The 22,361-nt window shown below is 41.4% G+C and overlaps 1 protein-coding gene across 5 annotated transcripts in view; it reads right to left on the reverse strand.

Annotated features, from left to right (window-relative positions):
* Positions 1-22,361, reverse strand: part of LOC139991493 (uncharacterized) — a 187,076-nt gene that overhangs the window by 19,255 nt on the left and 145,460 nt on the right. For 3 of the 5 annotated variants that reach the window (XM_072011614.1, XM_072011613.1, XM_072011616.1), the window contains one exon: positions 14,533-14,580. The exons of the other annotated variants lie outside the window; for them this stretch is intronic. In XM_072011614.1, coding sequence (XP_071867715.1) covers positions 14,533-14,580 — 48 coding nt within the window. The remainder of the gene's footprint in view (positions 1-14,532; positions 14,581-22,361) is intronic. 5 annotated transcript variants of the gene reach the window in all.

Consider the following 22,361-nt stretch of genomic DNA (forward strand, 5'->3'; position numbering starts at 1 on the left):
ATCAACGAGAGACTTATAAGTCGACGAAACGATATAGAAATTAACATTCAATTTATGAACGTCTAACTGTCTCTTCCAGTAAATAACTAAAGAATTAAATTTACATGGTTGGATATTTCTTACCTCTCCGTATCACAGAAAGAATAAATAGCTTGCTGGAATGTTGTCGAAAAATCATAAAAGAAGCGCTGAAATCTGACAGACATCGAGGTTAGATTCTAAATCTGTGATTCCACCCCATAGACGCGTTGAACGAGGGAGGAACAAGGAACGAGACCCGTGGGTGGTTACACTTTATTATCCGGCATTGTTACAAATTGCCGCCCCCGCGTACTGCTCACGAACCGGCGCATTCTATTATCGGCTAAACCCCTGATAAATGCCTGCCTCTTTCGCGGCGTGGTCCTCGGCAATAACTCGTTATTAAAGTGCGGCTCGCGATAAACTGGCGCCGATAAATCGGCTCGATTCGTGCCGCTCGCAAATTCTAGTTTCCTACATCTGCGCACCCATTTCGCAAATCGACAAAACTTAATGCCTCGGGCAGCATTGATATTTTCTACTGTTATTTTCATAATTTGCCATTTTTATGCTGCCGGCACGTTCAACCGTATTATTTATGCTATAGAAATTGTAGCGTGAAGTAACATAATATACGCGTATAGCGTAATATAATGCAATATGAACTAAATTGAATGGTACCGAAGTAGATTGAATAATTTTTTTTATTCCCAGCCTAATCTCAAGGTAATGGGAATTATTGGTATCTAACTGGCCGCCCGCAGCTTCACCCGCACGGTGTTTACTCGTTTTTATGGTAATTTATGTGTATTACGTTCTGTTTTGATACCATTCCGTTTCTTTTTAAACGAGCAGTTTGTTCGCCGAGTCCCAAATCTTCAGCTTTAATGGATATAAAAATATGGCTATTTTTTTGAGAAAAAATATACCCCTATAAGGAGTTGAATAATTCGTATGGCGAATTTCACGTCTCCAACTTTGGCAACTAGCGAGACATGGTCGTCCTATCGATAGAAAATTTTTACCTCTTTTTACACTTTTGAGGTACGTACTTTCAAAAATCCTTCCTTATTCCCCGTGTCTACGTCATAAAAGAAGTATACTTTTCAAATTTGACGTTTCTAGTTACAGCGGTTTGCACTGAGCGTTGATGAATGAACCGGTCACTCTTGCCTTTTACATATATGTCTAGATAACATTTGTTGATGGATTTCTATTGGATACGGAAGACTTAATTAAATTATGACTACTAAGAGGATTAAAAGTCAGTAAGCTTTGAAAGAATTAAAAGATCGAAGCCTCTAGTTCTATTAAAACTATTCGGTTTCTTAATGTATATTTTCTTCTTTATCTTCGTCGAATATTATTTATCTCTTTATGTATATAAAGTCACTGTATGGTACTAATATTAGTAGGAGGAAACTTCAAAGCTACAACGATTAACAGAAAGAATTCATTAATCTTGGTCAACGAATAAATAAGCAAACATTAAAGAAAGAACCTTTCGGTTCATCGATCGATCCATGGCGTTTATCAAATTTCTCCAGGACGTTGTACGTATTAGTGCTTGTCAAATCAGTGAATCATTAATTCGTGATTGATGAGGTAAACCTCGGTCCGATGGGTATATTCAGCAGAGGCCAAGATCTAAATTCGTTCAAGTTCGACACATCACGAAACGCATTATCCGCCGGTGAAAATCAACCAATCGATGATTTATCGTTACGATGTTCCTTCGATAATAGTAGAATTCTTTTTCATCTCGCGTAACATCTGTTTAATGAGCTTCTTTTAGCTTTCCGTTGCAAGAACTTATCAGATACTCTCTGCCGTGTGTCGAACACAATTTCTTTTAATATTCAAACGTGTACTCATTTTTCAGAAGAAAATTGAATCTCTGTAGATCCGGTGATAAGTATTTGTACGTTCTCCATTCTGATCGCTACACGAATACTTTAATATTTCGAGTTTCGGAACGGCGTGCTAGATTATTTCACATTAGGCGAGTCAATCGTTCGTAGTTACATCGCGCTTTTATTTATCAAATATTTGTCGATAGAATTATATAGACTCCCACAAAGAATACAATCAAAAAATTTATATCAGCTCCTTCACTGTCGATTTATTTAGAGGGCCAAATTTTTCTCTGAAGGTTTCCTGTCTGTGTTTCCATCGTTTGACAATAGTTAGAAACAGAATTGTTTAAAAATAGAAGCAAACTTCTATCCGTAATTCTATGTTCGTCTTCCAATGAAACATTCTAAATATTTTAAACGTTCAATCGTTGAGCTACTTACGCGAACAAGAGTGCTACGTAAATTTAACTCTGTGTTAAGTCAAGTTAGTGACTCGGACGAAAACTTGCAAAAGGTAATGTTCGAGCGCCTTCTGGCAAAACAAACATGTTAAGCAACAAATTACAAGCTGCTTTTCCTTTCACAGCAGCGGCAACGGCATTCTACGCGGCGAAAATTCCGATCGAACCGATTTCCCCGCTTTAGCCGGCAGCTATCGTTTCCATCGATCTACAAGGAGCTGTTTCCTGCGCTGCTTTTCGTCGACGAGCGTACGCACGGACCCGTAGCAAGTCGACCCTGAACTTTCTAAGCTAATTTAAATTCTCCAATGGTGCTCGTAGGTGCGTCCTGACCTTTGGTCCCGACCTCGACCGCTTTACTTCCGGTGAAAACTCGCGCCATCAACGTGCACCTCCGGTTAACGCACCACCGAAGCAGTGACGGTTCGCTGTCACGTGTATCAGGATACTGTTTGTCATTGGAACGATCGACGAGATGCAAACGTGTTAAACCGATTAATAATCAAAGTTTGATAATCAAAGCTACAATTCTTTGAAAAAAAAAAAAAAAAATAGTGTCTCTTGAGAGGAAAATATTTATTTGAATACCCACTGAATTTTGTAAACACATTTAGCACTGTGTTTATGAATATTTTTATTAGATATACAATTTTATTTGGTACTTTGAATCTTGTCAAAAGCTACCTCATGTGATATGATACCGCGGTAGTTTCTTGCTATAATTTCTATTAACCATATCGAGGACTTAATTTATTTCATCGTATAAATTACACGAAGTAAGGGAGAAATTCTGAGGGGTAAGATAAACTTGTTGCAAACAGTTAAAAAGTCAGCCCGAGCGAGTACAAGCGTAAGATCCATAGCTGGCAAGCTTGATACCACGTGTTCGCGCTTTTCCTTGCTCGAGGAAAGATCGAGCAAGCTGATTTATGCCCAGTTTGGAGACAAATTAACGGCATGACGTCTTATTCCCGAGCTCCGATGGTTTCCCTACGAACATATTTTATCTAGGCTCGCGAAATTTCTCGAAGAACCGACGTTCCAATGTTTTTCAAAGTCGGTGTCGTGCAGAGACCCGCGATCCTATCGACGAACTGTACAGTTAAAACGGTATAATGGATGAAATGCAAATTATCGGTGTGATTTATTGGCCGGGAATTCGTGGCCGGTCAAAGATGAAAACGGAAACACAAAAGAGACTGGACGATTAGCGTTCCTGCGAACACGTGTTCGAGATTTATCGCGGTGGAATCTTCGAGTCGAAGTTCTCGATTTGAATTTCGTATGGTGAATAAACTTGGCACGTGATTTTAGCGGAACGAAATGTACAGAGTGTGGTAGAATTTTATTGGGCAAAAATCCGAAGAATTCTTAGAAAGTTGATAGTTTGTTTTTGTTTAAAGAATTTACGAGCGGATTCTTAAAAACTTGTTGGTAATATTAAAAATAGGAAACATACAGGAAATATCGAGTAAAACCTCTATAAACACAGCAGTCACAAACTCAATTTCGTACTTCGGTTTAAACTAATAGGGAAGGCGTTACAAAGCAACATATCATTATTGCTTGTTAGCTAGAGCGCCATAAACGTTCTAGTAGAAGTACTAGAAACTGTACTAGGTAGTTACAGTCACTCTGTCAATACAATTTCAAGCCTGAAAAAAGTACAACTGTACCATGCAATAAATTACAATACTCCATTACTATATACAGGTACTTGGAAGAAAAACAAATACGAGCTACAGAATTAAACCGTTCTAATTGTAGTTTCCAACGACTAACCGAATTACATCGCCATGCCACAATACTTAAACAAACCTAATCCAAACCACCTCTCAAAGAACCACTCGGTACGTACTGATATATACGAAAGATCTTTCTCGTTTACCAGGCAGCCTCTCCAAAAATTTCGGTGGATCCCTCAGAACGCCTTCGTCATCCCTCGGATCGTCCACCCACACGTCTCGGGGCAGGCACAGAGCGGCCCGTAAAAACGTCGGCGCAGAAAGCGCATCGACCTCATCGCGGGCTTCACCTTCAACCTCCGGGGCTGGCTCGTTGCAGCGGCAACACTCGAAAGAGCATAGCAGGGTGATCAAACGGGGAAAGTGGTCGCCCGGAGGAGAGGCTCGGCTGTTCGAGGCGGTCTCTTCGAAAGGCAACCTTGCAATGACCTCCGCTGAACCCAGGCTGCACTCGACGGCCACGGAGGGAACGAGCGACAGAGAAAGGCCAAAGAAGAGAGGGCAACAGAGGGACTATATTATACAGCCATAACCGTGGCTCTCTCACACGCGTGTACACCTACGTACGTAGATCTCGTATATGAGCGCGCGCACACACATACACACACGCTTGTGTAGTCAAGGGGAGAGCGCACCTATGGCCACCGGCGGACCTCCGTGCGGTCGCCGGTTTATCTGCAGGAAATCTACTCTTGTAGGCATGCCAGCGGATCTGGGCGGGGGCGTGCGGGGTTGCAGGGACGCGGTGGAGACCCCACGACGGCCTGGTGTCCCCCGTGGAACCGCAGCCGCCGCCACACTACTGGCATCCGCGGCGGGGAGAAGCGAATGGCAGCGCCGCGGATAGAGTAGAACAACGTGCTACCAGCAGGGGATCGCGGCCCCGATACAAGATACTGCCACGTGTTACACGCTGTTCGCCACCAGAAGAAACGCTCGCCTCTGTCCCTTCTTCCTTCCCACCCCCTCCCCCTTTCTCCCCAGTACAGAGTCGTTCCTCGTGGTCTTTCGGTAGTAGCCCGGATATCCAGGCCCTGGTGCCGGTTGGCCACCTCGAACAATGCGCCTCGATCGTCTTCCGGGTGTTTGAATAATGGCCAAGCATCGACCGGGACACACCATGCTCTCGCGCGTCCGCTATTCCGGGAATGGCTTCAGTTTACAACTATTGCTTTGAAATATATAGTACCATATATTTTTCGAGAAATATCGATCTAAATCGGTCTTTGAAACTTCACGAAGCTTCGTACGTAGACATCACCTAGTCTAAAAGTTACAAATTCCCATAGCTTTGTCAATCTCTACCGTCCAATTCTTAAAATCAACTACCTGTTCCTCTCAACGCTTCACGCTGCTTAAATCAGCCGACCGCTCCACCCGCCATTCCATTAACCCGATCCCAAATCAAATTAAAGTACCATATCGTTACCCTCGGCCGAGCGCCACGCTCTTCCCAAACCCTCCTTTACTTGAGAACCACCTGTTCGCCTCTCTCTTTTTCTCTCTTCATCCCAATTGCACACCCTCCTCGCGAGACTCGTGAAATCGTTTACGCAACAGGGAATTTCGCGGAAGAACCGCGAGGCTCTTCCATGGCAGAATACACCGTGGTAGAAAAAAGCGGCTGGGGCGTGCTAATATCGGCGTAGCGAGTGATTACACGGGCACGCACGCGGCCATTCGACACGCGAAGGGTCAGACAAGAAGGCTACCGTCCGAGCAACCAGCGTTCAACTTTCTCCGGCGAGTTGTCATTAGCTCGTCGCCCGGCTCGTTTATCTCGCGCTTCATCCCTACGCGCGCGGAATAACCTCGTTTCCTTTCTCGCGATTCCACCGGTCGGTTATCGCCGTACGATCGGCATACATCGTGCATACACACGAGTACATACTTTCCAGATGCCATTTGAGATTACGCAAATGAACGACGACGATACACCACCGAGCGGGCAAGAGGAGGAAAAAAAGGAAGAAAAATGGCAGATTAAAGGAATTGAGATGTTCGCGGAAGGGGACACCTCGCGGCGACAGCCAGCCCTTTCTTTATCGAACCAGCCGTAAAGCCACGGGTTTACCGATAAATGAGGGGTTTCGCTGTAATCTGTATCTACCAATTAGGTAGCTTGCACGGCCTGCACGCAAATTAACCTGGCACCATCGCTGTCATCCGACCACGATTATTAGTCTGCTTCCCTCGCGGACGTGTTCTTAATGCGCGCAACGGTTCAGAGGGAATTTGATTTATACAGAGCGTCGAGTTTTATGGATTTTATGAGTGGCGTGGAAGTATGCGTTCGAGAGGAAGAGGATCATCGAAGAATCTTGCAGTTGACGACAGTCCTCTTCTGTTAAAGGAATGAAATTGTTCGATCGAATTTCCTTTTTACCAATTGAATTCATAAAATTCATACGATTTATAAAGGTAATGATTCCCCTAAGAAAAGATAAAAAGAAAAAGGAAAAAAATACAATGAAACGTCATAAGAGATCTCGCGTTGTAAAGTGAATTTAAATGACAGAAATAAGCCTAAGAGAATTATCCGAGGAACTGCAATCGCTTCTACGTAAGAAGAGAAACTTCCATTTAATTTATCATTGCTTTTCTAAACTCAGTTAACGTATCAAAGCGTTTCCCAATACGTCGTTGTTCCCATTACATTCTCAATATTCCACGCAATTGTTGTCATCGAATGGCTGCAGGGTATTTTCGTAGTGTTCGTTTCCATTCTACTCGAAAATGATGCAGTTAATATCGTGTGCACGCGTCGTTTCCCATAAAGCCAGAAGAAGTTCACGAGAAGGCCCTCCAGCGAAACGCAAAACCGGGGTTACATCGATCACGTCCTTTTCAGAGAGTGACATTTAATACCGTGGGTGGTGGGCGCCACGCCAAGAGAAATGTCATGGGGCAAACGGGAACGCCGGCAGCGGTGCACCGGAGAAAAATACCCCCGACAGTGACATAAATTTGTCAGTCGAGCGATTCCAACCGGACAGAATGATACATTCACCTCATTTATCATTTAGCATGGTTTTGCGTCTAATTTCATTTTCCTTGTTAAGTAGTAGTCGCGTTTGATTAAGCCTTCGCAACTCTCTGTGATACATTGCGAGTAATAAATTAAGATACCTTATTAGACAAATCGTTGAAACGTTAGTCGAAAATTATATAGTTACTTGTTCGTCTTTATTTCTGGTTTAATTTCCTGTTCGCTCGATTCTTCGTTAATTTTCCTTCCATATCTTTATATAGCTTTTACTCCCTGTTTTTTCTTTTTTCCTTTTTTTTTTTTTTTTTTTATTTATAAGTAGATCTTTCCAGGGACAAATTAAGATTAAAACAACATCGAGCTAAAGAAATTTGAATTGAAACTGTAAGGCGCCACTTGCAGCGTAATTCACTTTGAAATAAACAGATCAATAATACTTCGCGTAAATAAGGCTGATGATCATTTTACACTTTCGAATTAACAAGTTACTATGCAGTAAGTAGAATGGCCCTTCTTCATCAGCCGCTTTACAGCCACTTCATTATATCACGTCGTCTCTAGCCAGCTCCCAATTAAGTTTAATAATTTAATAGCAGATTTCGATGTCGGAAATCACTTTACGCTTTTACAGCGTCGTAATTCACAGTGGCGTGCAATCGAGTGAAAAGTTCATTTGATCGACACTGGGTCGCGCCTAATTGAACCGAGTTTTTGATCGCGATCAACGGGTGAATACGTAAGTCGTGTTTACCTAACAAGATCTAGCGGCGCAAGTAGAACACAGCGGTTTTGTACGTGACGTTCTGGTTTAACGATTTTTGCGCTTGGGAATCGCAATCGATTTCGTTATTCGTCGCGAGGTGCACGCGTGTTGGCGTATGCGCGATAGCATAAACGACTTTTACGATCGCGAAATTTATATTGCGGTCCGACTGAAATTTTACGAGTTCTCGCCGTGTATCTCTTACAAATTGCATTCCCCTCTAACTAACAGCGCCCGTCACTCGTCGCGATTCTGATTTCTATGCTACCACGGTTTATTATTAATCGTGCAGGGGATCTGGTTACTCCTGTTCCTACCAAAGGGTAATTCCGGCTATAAAAAGCGTCTGAACGATCGTACTACCAAGAAAATGCTTCCTTTAACGATCAGAAATGTTTCATGACCCTTAAAGAAGATAAATGCACTCGTGCTAGAACATCTGAAATAAGAAGTTGCCAAAGAGGAAATTTTCAAATGTTTTCTCCGCACAAGCTAACGTTTCCGCGCAAATACTTCACTGCGAATCGTACCGTTTCTTCGTTTTACGATTTTCGACTCGCCCAAAGAACCTTAATCTTTCGATATCGATTTTACGCGAATTCACGTGCTGAGGATGCTGTGGAACGGCAGAATTGCTCGGTTGCACACGAAGATGACGTAACGGCCGCTCCCACATACGTTCATACATCACGCGAGTCTCGCGAGGAATGGATGTATGTATAAAGGCACCTTTCCAATACGCCGTGTGCACGGGACATGCAAACCGCCAAGCTACTGGAGTGAGATATTAACTGTCCAATCGGTTCGCGTTAGATCGAGTCTTGCCGCGTTGCGATAAACGCGATTTGGTAGTCGACGAATGGCGTTCTACGGTTTGCTCAAGGCGCTGTTTGGAAATTTGGAATTTCACGAAGCCAAGAAATATGGCGTTAACATTGGAAAGATCGCAAAATGTATATCAGCTCGTTGATTGGAATAAAGTTTGAATGCGATGGCGAAGTGGAAATTTTCAAAGGTGTGAGCTATGATTTTTGGAAAATTTGAAAAATCACAGCTGCACGATGTTTACGTAGAAAGAAATACGTAAGTCGGTAGATAAATGATCTACCCAGGTCTCTGTACCTGGAGCCGTTCTGTGCGAAAAGAAAACTACTAGCGAATCACGGCGATTTCTCCTTCGCCGTGCTGACACGATAGACTTCGCCGGATTAAGAGAGGAGTATATGGCAAAAGGTGTCTGTGGAGCAAGGTGACAGCGACGCGTCAGCGTACTCGAGAAGCTACAAGCAATATCAACCAGCTCGTACAACACCGCTAATGAGACAGCTGCCCTTTTTGCGAGCGATTCGCCCATTTCGCCAGTAATAAAGTCTATGCTGCGCCTCGGCGTTTGCTGCAGCCGCATCATAAGACGCGTATGACACTTGAGCAGAGACCGCTGAGATAATGACATTGTGAATTATCTTTGCGACGAGTATAGTAAGAGCTGCAATTATCGAGATTCGTGTAATAATCAAAGACAAAACCGGCTGATATTTCGCGTAAAATAACGCAAGCGTTCCTTTTCTCTTTAACGAATTATTACGTCAGATTATAGCAGATTCAGCTATGTACGAGGAATTTAAATAAATGAGCGGAGAATTCTTTAAAAATACGTTTCACATCGTCATTGGTCAAAAGTAAAAGGAAATCTTACATTGTCCGTTGCAAGCCGTGAAAAAGATTTTCTTTCGAGACAGTTCCCCTGTACTTTTACATTCAGTACAGAGACCCGCAACCACATAACTTGCCCAGGTCAGAACCCATGCTTTAAACTAAAGTGGCCACTTTCGAGGGGTCTGGCTCGTTTTATGGTGCATTCCTAAACCGTGGAACGTAGAAGAAGACGGTTCTTTCTCGTTGTTTAACTGCGGAATCGATGTTTCTGCCTCCGTACCGTGGCTTTCTCATAGATCTAATCCGCGTTGAAGAAGGTTACGATGGAACCGTACGAGAAAAGCTTTCCTTCGTGGAACAGAAAAGGAGAGAGGCGCTGCGTAATTCAGCAAGCAACGCTCGGAAAAACTGCTGTTAGAGTAATTGGCCGTTTTAACGGCGTTATTATTGCCGTGCGCGTTGCGTGCACTTTGCGTGCGTCTAGGATTTCAACCAGAATTATAGTTGCAACCGAGCGATCTAGCCAATTTATCTCTGGCCTCAGCCGTGGATTGCCTGTTGCGAGGCATCGAGAGTTCGAGTATAAAGATGCTGGGCTTCGATTTAGATGATCGTAATTAGGCGCCTGAGTATTTTATTAACGTTATTGAAGATGTCGTGTCGAGATGCTTGACATCGAGGTCACGAGGAAGATGGAGAAAATCGAGTTTATATTGGTCGTTGTATACCATTCAATGAGAATGATGCGAAACTAATATGGGCCGCTGTTAGTATTAGTAATGGTAGCGTTATGCTAATGCTACTCGTTTTGGTACCTTTCAATTACTCTTCCAATTCGATTTGTATGCATTAGAAGAAAGTTTATTTGCACTCGTATTTATCCGCTGGATATTTATTAATACCATCGGCATCTGGTGTTTATATAGTTTTCTGACACGTTTATGGCTGCTGATAGATTTAATATTGGACTGTAAATGACATTCCGTTATTAATGATAGCCACGTGTCGTGAAAGTTAAAAGCATTGATTAGTTATAAAATAGGTATGTCTCAAGGCAAAGAATTAATACATTGCGGTTACTAAACAATCACGAGCTAACATTCTTATTGTATTTCCAGAAGAAAGCGGTATAAATATAACAACGACAGCTTATAAACGGTTCAACTTCATAATACTCGCGTCCAAGAAACGCTAGTACAAATAGTTGCCTGTCTGACACGCGACGTCACATTCTACTTACGATCCGACCGCTAAAGAAACCTCGCCATTAAATTCTAAACGAACAAAAAGACGTTACGACGTTGTGATTCTACGCGTATGACGTCGTACGATTCACTGCGTTTATATTTCTAACGGTGCGCTATCTTACGCCTTGTATCGCCAACACTTTATCAAAATTGCGTAGCTTTATCGACACGAAACTGTAACGATGTCACGTTAAATCATTTTACGTTTTATACCAACGCGTGCTCTTCAAGCCTGCAGCAACGTCGCATCCCTCATCTGCATCCAGCCTAATCCGTATATCCTGCGAACAAATTTTATTCAGCCGACTCGGTGAAGCTAGCGTACCCATATACATTCGCCGAACAAGCAGCGTGCATCCATTAAAAGGATGCACGGTGAAAGAATCGCGTACAAATGTTCGTCGAACGAAGCGGGGCCCGAGGGGCGGCGAGGCTGGTAGAAAACGCGCGTCGATGAACGGCGAAGGGAGAGGAATAGGAAAAACCACGCCGACAGTGGGAGAAAGACAAAGAAAGCCCTGGAGACAGAGCGAGAGGACGAAGCAAGGAACGAAATAGGAGGATCGAGCAAGGGTCGAAGGTTCACCGATCGTTCGTGTTATGATAGGCCGCGGGCCCAATAAAAGCACTGGCTAGCGAACAGAGAGGGAACTATCGGAAAGAGAAGGATCGTGTAAGACGGAGAAAGCAACACGGAGAGAACTAGACGGAGTTACAGGCGGTATTAGAAGAGGAAAGTGGAAGTAAGAGGAGGATGAAGAGTGAAATGAATGATAGGCGTACAGAGACGAAAAGGAGGAAGTGTAGGAACGAGGAGAAGGAGAGTGTAACAAGTGAGCGAGATGAATAGAGAAAGTGTGAGGTATTGGCGAAGACGGAGAATGATGGTTAGTTGGAGAAAAGAGAGAGACAGCTGAGGGTAAAAAAGTCAATCGAAGCCCTCCCATTACCATACGTTATTGGCCGGCTTCAGGCCGGTCAGTGTTTGCCATAACTCCAGATAAATAAACCCCAGGGGCAGATAAATCTGCGTGCGCGCCGCGGCGTGTATAATGCAAATGCAATCATGTCCGCGATCCACCGGTCCTACGGACCTTAAAACTCGGACGTGGCCCCTTAAGAGCCCTTGCCTATAAAGGGCACGCAACCGAACCGCGGGGCGAATTTACAACTTCGGCTCCGAGCGACACGCTGTAACCCCGTGCAACCGAAAGAACAAAGAAGGGGCCAGCGAGGAAGAAGAAAGAGGGAGAGACGAGCAAGAAGGAAGGAATGAAACGAGCGAGATGTTTCGATGCAGGTAATTAAGACAAAGAAGCGGATTGTATTACTGTGGGTTGGTTTTGCCAGTGGCTTCGACAGGTTGCTGTTAAAAATGGAGTTGATAGAGAGAAAATGTTCATTGTACGATAGCATCGAACGTCGACGAATATTTGGATTACTACAAGTAAAATTTAGAGAATCAACGTTCGAAATTTGATAAAATATTCGTTAATTGTAATTCGTTAATCGATCAAGCTACGTAAACGTTTCACCTTAATGACCGGAATTTGTATGGAAAGAGCTGAAATGAGTATTTTATGGAAGCCACGCTTATCGAGGAATTATATTAACCGAGAATACCAAGTTACACGAAACACGGAATTGAGAGAAGAGCGGTGTACATGGGGGCCGATGTATCTGCCGATTGTATCGATCGATGAAACGATTTATGGTTAATTATATCGGCCCGACAGATTTTATTGGGACCACTGGCTTTCGATGAGGCAACGTAATGTCTCGATTTCTTGAGTCTCGACGTGTATCGCGCAAAAACGTTTTTGTTCATCAATTATATACGGCTCCCTTTCTCCTTTATTGGACACGAAACTTGGTATTAAAATCGAAACGATGCGTATGGACCCGTGAGAATCAAGGAAAGTAAGAGCTGTCAGCGTGAACGTGACATTTATCTCGATTATATGAGAGAATGCCTTGTGTTCATTTCGTTTCCAACGTTATAATGTCGATTTGCTGGATGATTATCTTGATTTCATTGCTTCGCTTCTTGATAATCTTGCTTTCAACAGAATGAAGACGTTAAAACGCTAAAGATTCGCGATTGAATGTTAATAATCGGGCATCGAAAGAGTTATGGAACATCTTAATAAGTTCTATTTAAAACGCAGACCGTGGAACTTTTTTAGATAACGTTCCCACATAATAAGTTCTTGTGCGAACAAATAAAGAAAAGTTCTTTGCAAATAAGTGTATCGGTTTGAATAAAACTTGTAATACATAAAGTGAAAAATTTTTATATTACAGAAACAGGTCGTTTGTTCATCGATACTAGAAGTTTTCAGTTATTATAACAATTATTTAATATTATTCAATGAATAGTACTATAATAGTATTAAGCAACTATTACAATTGAATTGATATTTTCAATATGTCGTTTATATTATTTATGTAATATTTACGTAGATAATTCACAGTTCAAAACTCATTTGTGTTTCTCTTTGAAACGAATAGTAAGGAAGGTAAAAACAATTTACTGAATACTATCACACTGAATAGAAATGGCATAATAATACACAGATAGTACGTATTCGTATATTCTATTGTAAAAATATACAAATTACACTTAACAAGTGTAAATGTGTTTGTAATTAACAAATGCAATTACTGTCGAACTTAGCGAATGTAAATATGTTTGTAAACTTTCATTGAGCTTTCAAAAGTTCATTAAAATTGCTCCAAAAGAACTATACAGTTTTTCTCAATGAAATTTCACATCTCCTCGAAGGAACATTCTTTGTACCTGTTGCAACTAACGCGATAATAAATTCCTCAATTAAAACAAATATCACCGGTCGATTGATTTATCGCAGTCATTGTTGAAAATGCACGGTGCTACAAGGCTGTCTGGTTAGTAGTATATTAATGACGATCTTCCTTGAAGCCGTGTGCTACAACATGCCGCAGCGTTCTGTACGCCATAATAACGAGAATGATGATCGCGCTAATGCACATAATTAAGGCCGGCGTCGATTCCGTGCACGTTGGTGATAACGTGTCGTTCGTGCATTAGATTCACCGTGTGCAAAATATCTGGCTATGTACCAGGAATCGATATAAACGATCCGGCAAGATCATCTTTTAGGCCTATACGTCGTTGAACATCGCGCGATAACGGGAATGTGCACAGTCGTTTATCAATCATCGTGACACTTTTCCTTATACTGTCATCTTTCCAGCGAAGGTGAGACACTCGTGAAGATTTTTATTATTTAGAAAGATTATTATTTCTTTTATCTCATAGTGAATTATTATCTGACTTTTCATAATCTTTTGGGCGCTATAAAGGCATGCTGTGACGTAACACAGTGTTAACTAAGAAAACTATGAACAAGATATACACAGCGTTCGAATCGACGAAATAACGAATGAAAATTGTCAGTAAATTACGAGAGTGTAAAACGAAGGTGCTTCGTCATTAAACGGAGGTCCTCGAGCAACATGATAATTACGTTATTCTTGATAAGATCGCTATTCAACATTAGTCGACATCAACCGTCATTAACGCTACAAGAAGAGTTAATTTCACGATTTGCTAACACCCTCTATCATCGCGACCATTAGAGATCTAGCTTTCACTGAATTTATTTTTGTCAGTGTCAAACATGCATACGCTATCCTCCCACGTTTGTATACTAAATATACGCGCTGCTTTCATCGTAATTTATCAGAACGGATTCATCTTTTGAACGTTACGAGTCTTTGTAGGTGGCCAGAAATTAACTTTTAATTCATACCTTGGGACCAGAGAAGGCATTGCGGTATGGCGTGGATAATTTTCTTACCTGCAACAGAGAAAGAGAAATTTTGGTTAATTAAAATCGTAGAAATCTCGTATTACAGAAAATTGTGAAAGATTGATACGTTGTTATAGCTTTCTTCGGTTAAAGAAAATTTATTTTTCTACACTTTTCAGACAAATAATACTTATTGGAATTCTTATGAAGTTCAATTCTATAACTTTCAATTATTATTTTTCACGAGTCAGTTTAACATCTGCCGCTGGATACAGGTATGCTAGAAATTCGCAATAATCACAAAAGATCGCAGATGGTGCAAATCGAGCTGACAAATTACGAATTCTAGGACGAATTCTTTTCACGTAATTCAAACAGGAGGAAAAAACATTCAGATTCTCCGACTATCGATGCGATATAAACGCAGGGAATTTTCCAACATGGTTTCTTCGATTCAAATTTAACAGTTTCATGAAGAATGCCAGTGGCAGGAAGAATGTCCATCATGTTGGGAAATTCCGTGGAACGACGTTCTTCCCTTGGCACGCAGAATGTATCCTGTTGTTACGAATCTAAGAAATTTCCGAGTGTTTGCAATTTGACCTAATTATCGAACGATTTCCCGAAGGAATTCCCGCGAAGAACTAAATTCCTGCGTCTGAACGAAATTCGTTTCAACGGAACAAGAACTTCTTCTTTTCAATTTATATCACTTTGATCTTTGTATTCCATGTTTTTCGCTTTGCGACCATTTTTTACCGTATTAATCAATCTGCTTTTTATTCGTGTGAAATATATTCATGCAAAATGTAGATCAGAGTATAATGAATCCTACGTAACAAGGACTGGTAGGTGTAAAAGAATGCACGACCTACGTTGCAATTTTTAATTAGAATTACACAAAAGAGTAGATCGATCAATTCGTTCCCTGACACGATTCTGAGAAATTCTTTGAAAGAGTCGATAGCTCGCTGACAAGATAAAAGATCTGCCGCAAGAAGAGGTCATGCTACGAGTTCTTTTTTTTTTTTTTGTCCCGATTTACTTCTTTTCGCAAGACAGTTAAAGAAGAAGAGAAGCACTCGTTATTCACTTCGACGTAAAGTCTTGAAATACTTCACATTACGAATTAAATCATACTTCGCCGTGTGTTCCGAAAGAAATCAACTTATGAAAATTCTTAACTGTACAAATAATTTACGAGAAGGAAGAACTTTCTTTATATGAACTAATCATTATCATTTAACGATTATTATCCATGCTATCCATTATAAATTTCTCAAATAAATATAACAACTGACCTAAGACTTTTGAAAGAGGACATGTACCTGTACCTGTATTAATCCAGCGATAAAATCTCAATCAAACCACCATATGTCGCACGTTCAAACACAAAATTCAAAGTCTCATCGAGTTCCCAATTAATTTCCTCGCTGAACAACACCCTCCACTCCGCTCTTCTCTGCAGCCGAGGAACATTCTAAACCGATGTAACGATATTTCGAGAACCATTAGGAGAAGAGCTCTCTTCACGAGCTGGCTCGAGAGATAAACGAGGTACACGGAGGCGCAGCGATCGCTTGGTAGAAAGAGAAAAACGTGACACGATGAGATGGCGAGGAAAAGGGAGGGTGAAGCGCGACATTAAATTGGGATTAGCCGTTGGTTTAGATGGCTGTAAGTACGAGAGACACGGTCGAAGATCGGCAATGGTGACAAAGCTCAGCCTTTGGTTTAACCCCTGATGGCCACTGCGGCACCGTCCACGTGAAAGAGAAGACAACGAGTACCGAGATCGCGACGTGTGTGGCCACCTTTAAGGACGCCTCGAAATGCGCCACGTCCTCCTGATCATCGAGACGCGATGAGAACCGCCCGACCGAACCGCTGCAAGAACGATCTGAAACCATTCGAAAAAATCCTGTCTCCGATCATGTAGATCCATCGTCTCGTGTACTTGGCGCAGTATTGTTCGCGAGATCGATGATTTTTCTGCCTTAATCCATTTTTCTTTATAAGTATCTGTCGATTTGTTAAAAATAAATGGACTGAAAGTAAATAAATTGAAATTATTGTAGTATTATTGCGTTAGACTGCGGTAAACGTATCTGTGTCACTGTCAGATTCTAATATTGATGCGAGGATATACATTGAGAAAAGAAAGCAAGATAACGACCATATGTAATACTTTTCCTCAATCTCAGGCTTGCACTTACGACCCAATATAAAGTCAAAGCTATTATTAATTTAATAATACCTTAAATGTAGTAATAATTGCATTTAATTATAGCATTTTAATTTAATCGTAATAATAATAATTTAATAAATGTAATAATAATTTACGAGTATATTACTGATTCGCATTTAAACGACTCGTTCACATCCGTACATGCGATATTACGTAAGATACAGTAAGGTTGGGATTACATTTGCTATCTATTTGATTCTGATTGTTGGTACCTTGTCTAGTTGGACAGCGTACAGATTACAGGAAATGAACTAACAACACCACTTGCAAAATAAATGATTATGCAATTTCATCGATTAGAGAAATTTCAATTGCATTGTAACGAACGAATATTTTAAGATCTCAATTATAAATTGTTTATAAATCGAAAGATAACGTTAAAGTATATGCAAATTTCTCGTTTTCTCAATTTCTTCGAGAAATGGCTGCCATTCTCAAAACAAACGGTTCGATAACCAATATTTGTAACAATAGCTGCAATATATTTTGAAATATCTAACTTGTTGCGTGTGATCTTGACTTGCTCTATGTAAGATATAGTCTTTTGTGTTGGAAAGTTGATTTGACAGAAATATATTAACATGCTCGCTACCATGTGGCGTGTGGAGAACCAACCGCTTCAGGTTTATTGTGTAGATACAGTTTATTATAGTAGTAAATCACAATGTGCTGCACGATTTCACTCTACGTACGTACAAAATGTGTTAAACTGACAATATGTTCAAAGCAGATTTCAATTATTTAAGTGATCAGAAAATTGAAAACCATGGCTGTCACATGTGTATGATGCCCGGCTGTCACGATGAATTAGGGCCATCGCGCAGATGTCACGACGGTAGCGAACACGTTACTTCTTACGAAAGTATGAAAATACAGACAAATCGTTGAAAGCGGCTGGTAAAATAAAGTTTCCAAGTGGCTCGAACAATAGAAAGAATTTTGATTGTTACGATCTTCGCGTCGTAATCCTGGGACAATGATCTTTACATGAAACATCGAAGTAACGTTTAAAACACAGAACGTGGAATAAATAAATCCTCTAAATTTCAAATCTAAATTAATCGATGCTATTCTCGAATAATAAAATTAAAAGATCTATCCTGTTCCTTAATTACCCTCTTCCTCCGAATCACAGAAATCCACATTCCTTTCGCACAAAAAGAAGAAGAGGAGGAAGAAAGAAAAAGTATATTACCCAGTCCATAACTCAACTCCAATTCGCAAATCGAAGCATTTTGTAGATGCAGAGCGGGTTTTCACTTCCTGCACCTGCAGCTACCGTCCGGTTCATCGGCTGCGGCGCGCGCGCGCATTCCAATAAGCAATCCTCATAACTTTGGTACGGAGGCCGGGGTTGGCTCGATATTTCATCCCGGTGAAAGAATCCAGCCGCGGACACGGACGGAAAGGTGGGCATCCGCATTAATGCAGATCGCTCTCGTCGGGTCGTTGCGGCATGGAACATAACGACGATACAGCATTGCCTTCGGGATAGAGCCCCTGGCGCGATTAATGCCGATTAAAAAGGCAAAAGTCCCGCCTCTGATCATTACGCCGATGGAAGCGGCACTGGCAATTCCGTGCTCGAAGTAAGGTAGCCGTCGCGACCCCTCTTATTCCCTTTTCTTTCTCTTCTTTCCTTTCTTCTTTTTCTTCTTTCCTTCTTCTTTTTTATTTCCCTTAGTCCCTTTCACCTTTCTCTCTTCCTCCTTCGCTATACGATACGATCCTTCCTTTTTCTTACTTATCCACTCTTCTTCAACCTCTCCTTGTAACGTGTTCTTTTTCCTCTCTTTCTTCTCGCGTCCCTTCTTCTTTTTCTACGACGATCTCGGCTAAGGTCGCTGCCGTTCCGGGGCCCCTCCAGGGCCGAGTAATTACTTCTAGTCCGGCGCTGAGCTTCGCCGGCGGTTCGATAGCCAAACTTATAATTTAATGGTTAATTATATAAGGAGTCCCCCGCGATTCGGCGGAGCCACTGGGCGGACACGGTGACGTGCAGGAATGCCTCTACCGAAAAGAGAGAGAGAGAGAGAGAGAGAATGTACACGGTGTCCGTTTTCCTGGGCCACTCATGTTAAATCCTGGTGTTGCAACTTCGTAAGATTGAAGTTGATGCGTTGGGCGCAAATTTGGTCGCGGTTGAACTTCGTCAAGTTCGTGAGACGTTTTCGGGCTGCTCGAAAGATAGTTATATTTCTTTATTTAGTGCGCTTGTATTTTAATAGGATTCTGAATTGTAAAGTCAAAGAAGAAGAAATTTATATGGCACAAAGGTAATGATAAGGAAAATTCAACTAGCGTTTTCCTAATCGCGCGGACAAGCTGCATCGTTTAAAATCGTGTTTCAAGTTTCACTTCCCAGCAGCAGGTAACAGAAATTCTTCGACCTATTTTATTTCTTCGATAGATGATCAGGACAGCACTACGTTTAATTTCATCGTTTTCTCACTTAATTTCTTGCTACTGTCTTTACACATCCCGGCAAGTATGCTCATAAACGTTACATTTAAATTGAACCAGAAAGCAGCTATTTTGATATTAGTTTATTGAACTCTTCCCAGAAACTATCTACATCTTCTCTCTCTCTCTCTAGAAATTATCTACCTATTCAAGCCCGTCTTTACATATAACAGCTCTTTGAATACGTAATATACCCGATTAATTAAATCTTATCTCGATACACCTGCGGTGCCTTTAAAAAAACCATGTAAACATGTAATATCAAGCGAAAAAGAAAATAAAAATATATCTAAAGAAGAGCTTAAAAACCTATCATCTTCGAAAAAAGTACGACTCATTCGTAAGAAGAAAAAAGTCGATAGTCTGGCATTTCGTTGAAAAAGAAACGATCGTACGTTGTCGAGGAATAAGGAGAGCTGGCCGATCGAAAAAGATTGCTACAAGCTGATGGAGTCATCTCTCCCTCCGCGAGGGAATGCCTCGCATGGGAATTATCTAAAATCGTCGGCGAGCAATTTCCAGGAGCGAATTTGGTCAACGTTAAATCACAACGTTAAGCGCGAGTACACGGCTTGGCGATCTGGCCGGGCTCATTTTCGAATCGGCCACGGCTGATTGATATGTATAACGCGAGCTGAGCATACGTTATGAATATTGATAAGCTGCCACGAATATCTGACCCACGTCCACCTGGAACGCGTTCCACGGCCTCCAGCGACGATTTTCCAGTCTTTTTGCGGACGTGGATGTAACACGAAAACAAGAATATTAATATCGTCTGATTCGACGGGGCCAGACATGATCGAATAAAATAAGAAACGAAAGACCAAGATTCTATAGTTGCGCTTTTATGTTTATAAAAATAGTAACCGCGGCTGCCGATGAATCAGCGAAACGCTATATTAAATTTCGATCACTGTGTTCCTCTCACTCGCATTTACCAATCAAAATCAGCAAACAGGTTAAAGAGACTAACGATAATAACCCAATTTGTAACAAATTACCCGCAAACTACCGTTAATTTTCCAATTCCTTTAATTCGCGTAATTTCAATCAGCAAAAAAACAGGCCACCGAGGGAAAAACGGACACGACCGAACACGAGGTTCGTTAAAAACGCGTCTGAATGATCATCTACTTAATTGATACGATACTGTCGCAATTACCTCGAGTTTTCTAAACCCGCGGAAGCATCCACTCTACCCAAAGAATAAAGAGGCAAAGTAACTGTACTTGAAGCAACTGTATCCAAGTAAAGGGATCTATGGTAATTATCGATGATGACGAAACGAGGGACAAAGTGGAGCAAAGCGATTACCAAGGATCGATGACTAGCTGATACGCATCTGTCCACTAGGTTAACGTAATAAGTATATACTAGGACAAAGGAGCGATCTAGTAGGTGGGTTATACCCAAGGGGAAAGATGCCAAGTGACAGAATCCAAAGATTCCATGGTGAACCTGTAACGTCGTTCCGCGTCCTCGCACACCAGGCGTGTCTCTTCTGTTTCTCGACCAACGAACGCCTAGAGCAGCGTCTCGAGTAAGCTTCTTACTCGATTTCTGTCCATCTCGGCTGTCCATCAAACCGTGTCCGCGCGATAGATTCCTGGTCACGCTTTAAATCGACCGTCTCTCGATTGCGACCGTCCTCTTGCCCTCGATTTTGTCGTTCCGTACCAGGATATTTCTCGCGTTTGCATAAGAACGAGAGTATACACAGGGAAGATTGACTTTTTTCTCGAAGAAGTAAAAATCTGACGGACTTTTCGATCAGACGGTGAACGCGTCTCGATTACTTTTTCTATTTACCGAAGTTGTTTCTCTACGACGAGGATGCCCGAATATTGCTCGCGTTTGATAATATTTTTATTTAATCGTAGGATTATTCGAGTAAAACTAAGGTTCTTAAATATCTTTGAAATATCAGTGACGTTGATTAACAACAATTTTAATATTTGTTCGGCAAGTTACGAGTTTCGAAGAAGATGTACAGGATATATCGGATAAAAATCTACAATGCGTTCAATCTTGTCTTTTTAGTAGAATCGACAAGCTACTTCCTAGCAACGTACCGTTTCCCTGAAAACGTTCGCGAGTCGAATTACCACGATCTAGCATACGGGTCTCGCCGATTCTATCGTCGTTCCTGTCGACAACAAGTTCCATTCTCATCGAGAACTTCAGAAGCTACTCTCGGAACACTCGATCCCGCGACGATATCATCGTTTCATGTAACTTCTGCCGCATGAGAAATCGAAACAGAGGAGAACGCGATTCGTTCCACGCAACGGACGCCACCATGGGAACGTCTAATCACCATACACTCCTCGTCACTTTTCAAACAATCACGCTAACGTCGAACGATGCACCGTGTCGTGACAAGATCTTTCTAAGAAATCGAGAAGCTTATTATACTTTCATTGGTTTAATTTCGAGCGTTAAGTGCAAAAGAAATAACAACGTGCTGCGTTAGTTTCGAAATTATACCGGGACGAGTTGAAAGATCCAACATAGTTTGAAATATGTTTTGGAGGATGAGAAATTCCAGTAAAGATCGTAAATTCGGATTAATTCGATTTTCCCCGAAGTTCACGATCGATGCTCGTGATCGTCGCGATTTATGCAGCTTCTGGCGCTTTCTCCGCGCTATTACGTAAACCAATGCGGCAAAAACCGTGTAACGTAGTCTGGGAATTCTCCGTTAGAACGGAATCCTGCGTTTTCTACCGCGGTTTCTGCTCGATCGACCAAAAGTCAGGCGAATTTAGGAATCGAGAAGAATATATTTTAATATTGTTGCTAATTTAAAATAATTATTAGTCTAAGTATATTACTTTATTATATCGTCGTATAATTTGATATATCGATTATTATTAATTTCTACGAGCTTTTAAAAGATAGATATATCTTTCCTTTTAATACGCCATTATGTGTACATTATCATAAATTGTAATTTTATAATCTTGTTATCGAAATTGGTCTATATTTATCTTCTGCCGATAAAATTTTTAATATCGGTAGTCAATAACCATTACCTAGCAGTAATTACGGTCGTAAGTTTCTAGATAGATGCAACTGAACGAGCATTAGAACGCTGTTGACGTTCACAAATAAA

This window comes from Bombus fervidus, chromosome 10, assembly GCF_041682495.2.
Source record: "Bombus fervidus isolate BK054 chromosome 10, iyBomFerv1, whole genome shotgun sequence".
Classification (NCBI taxonomy): Eukaryota; Metazoa; Arthropoda; class Insecta; order Hymenoptera; family Apidae; genus Bombus; species Bombus fervidus.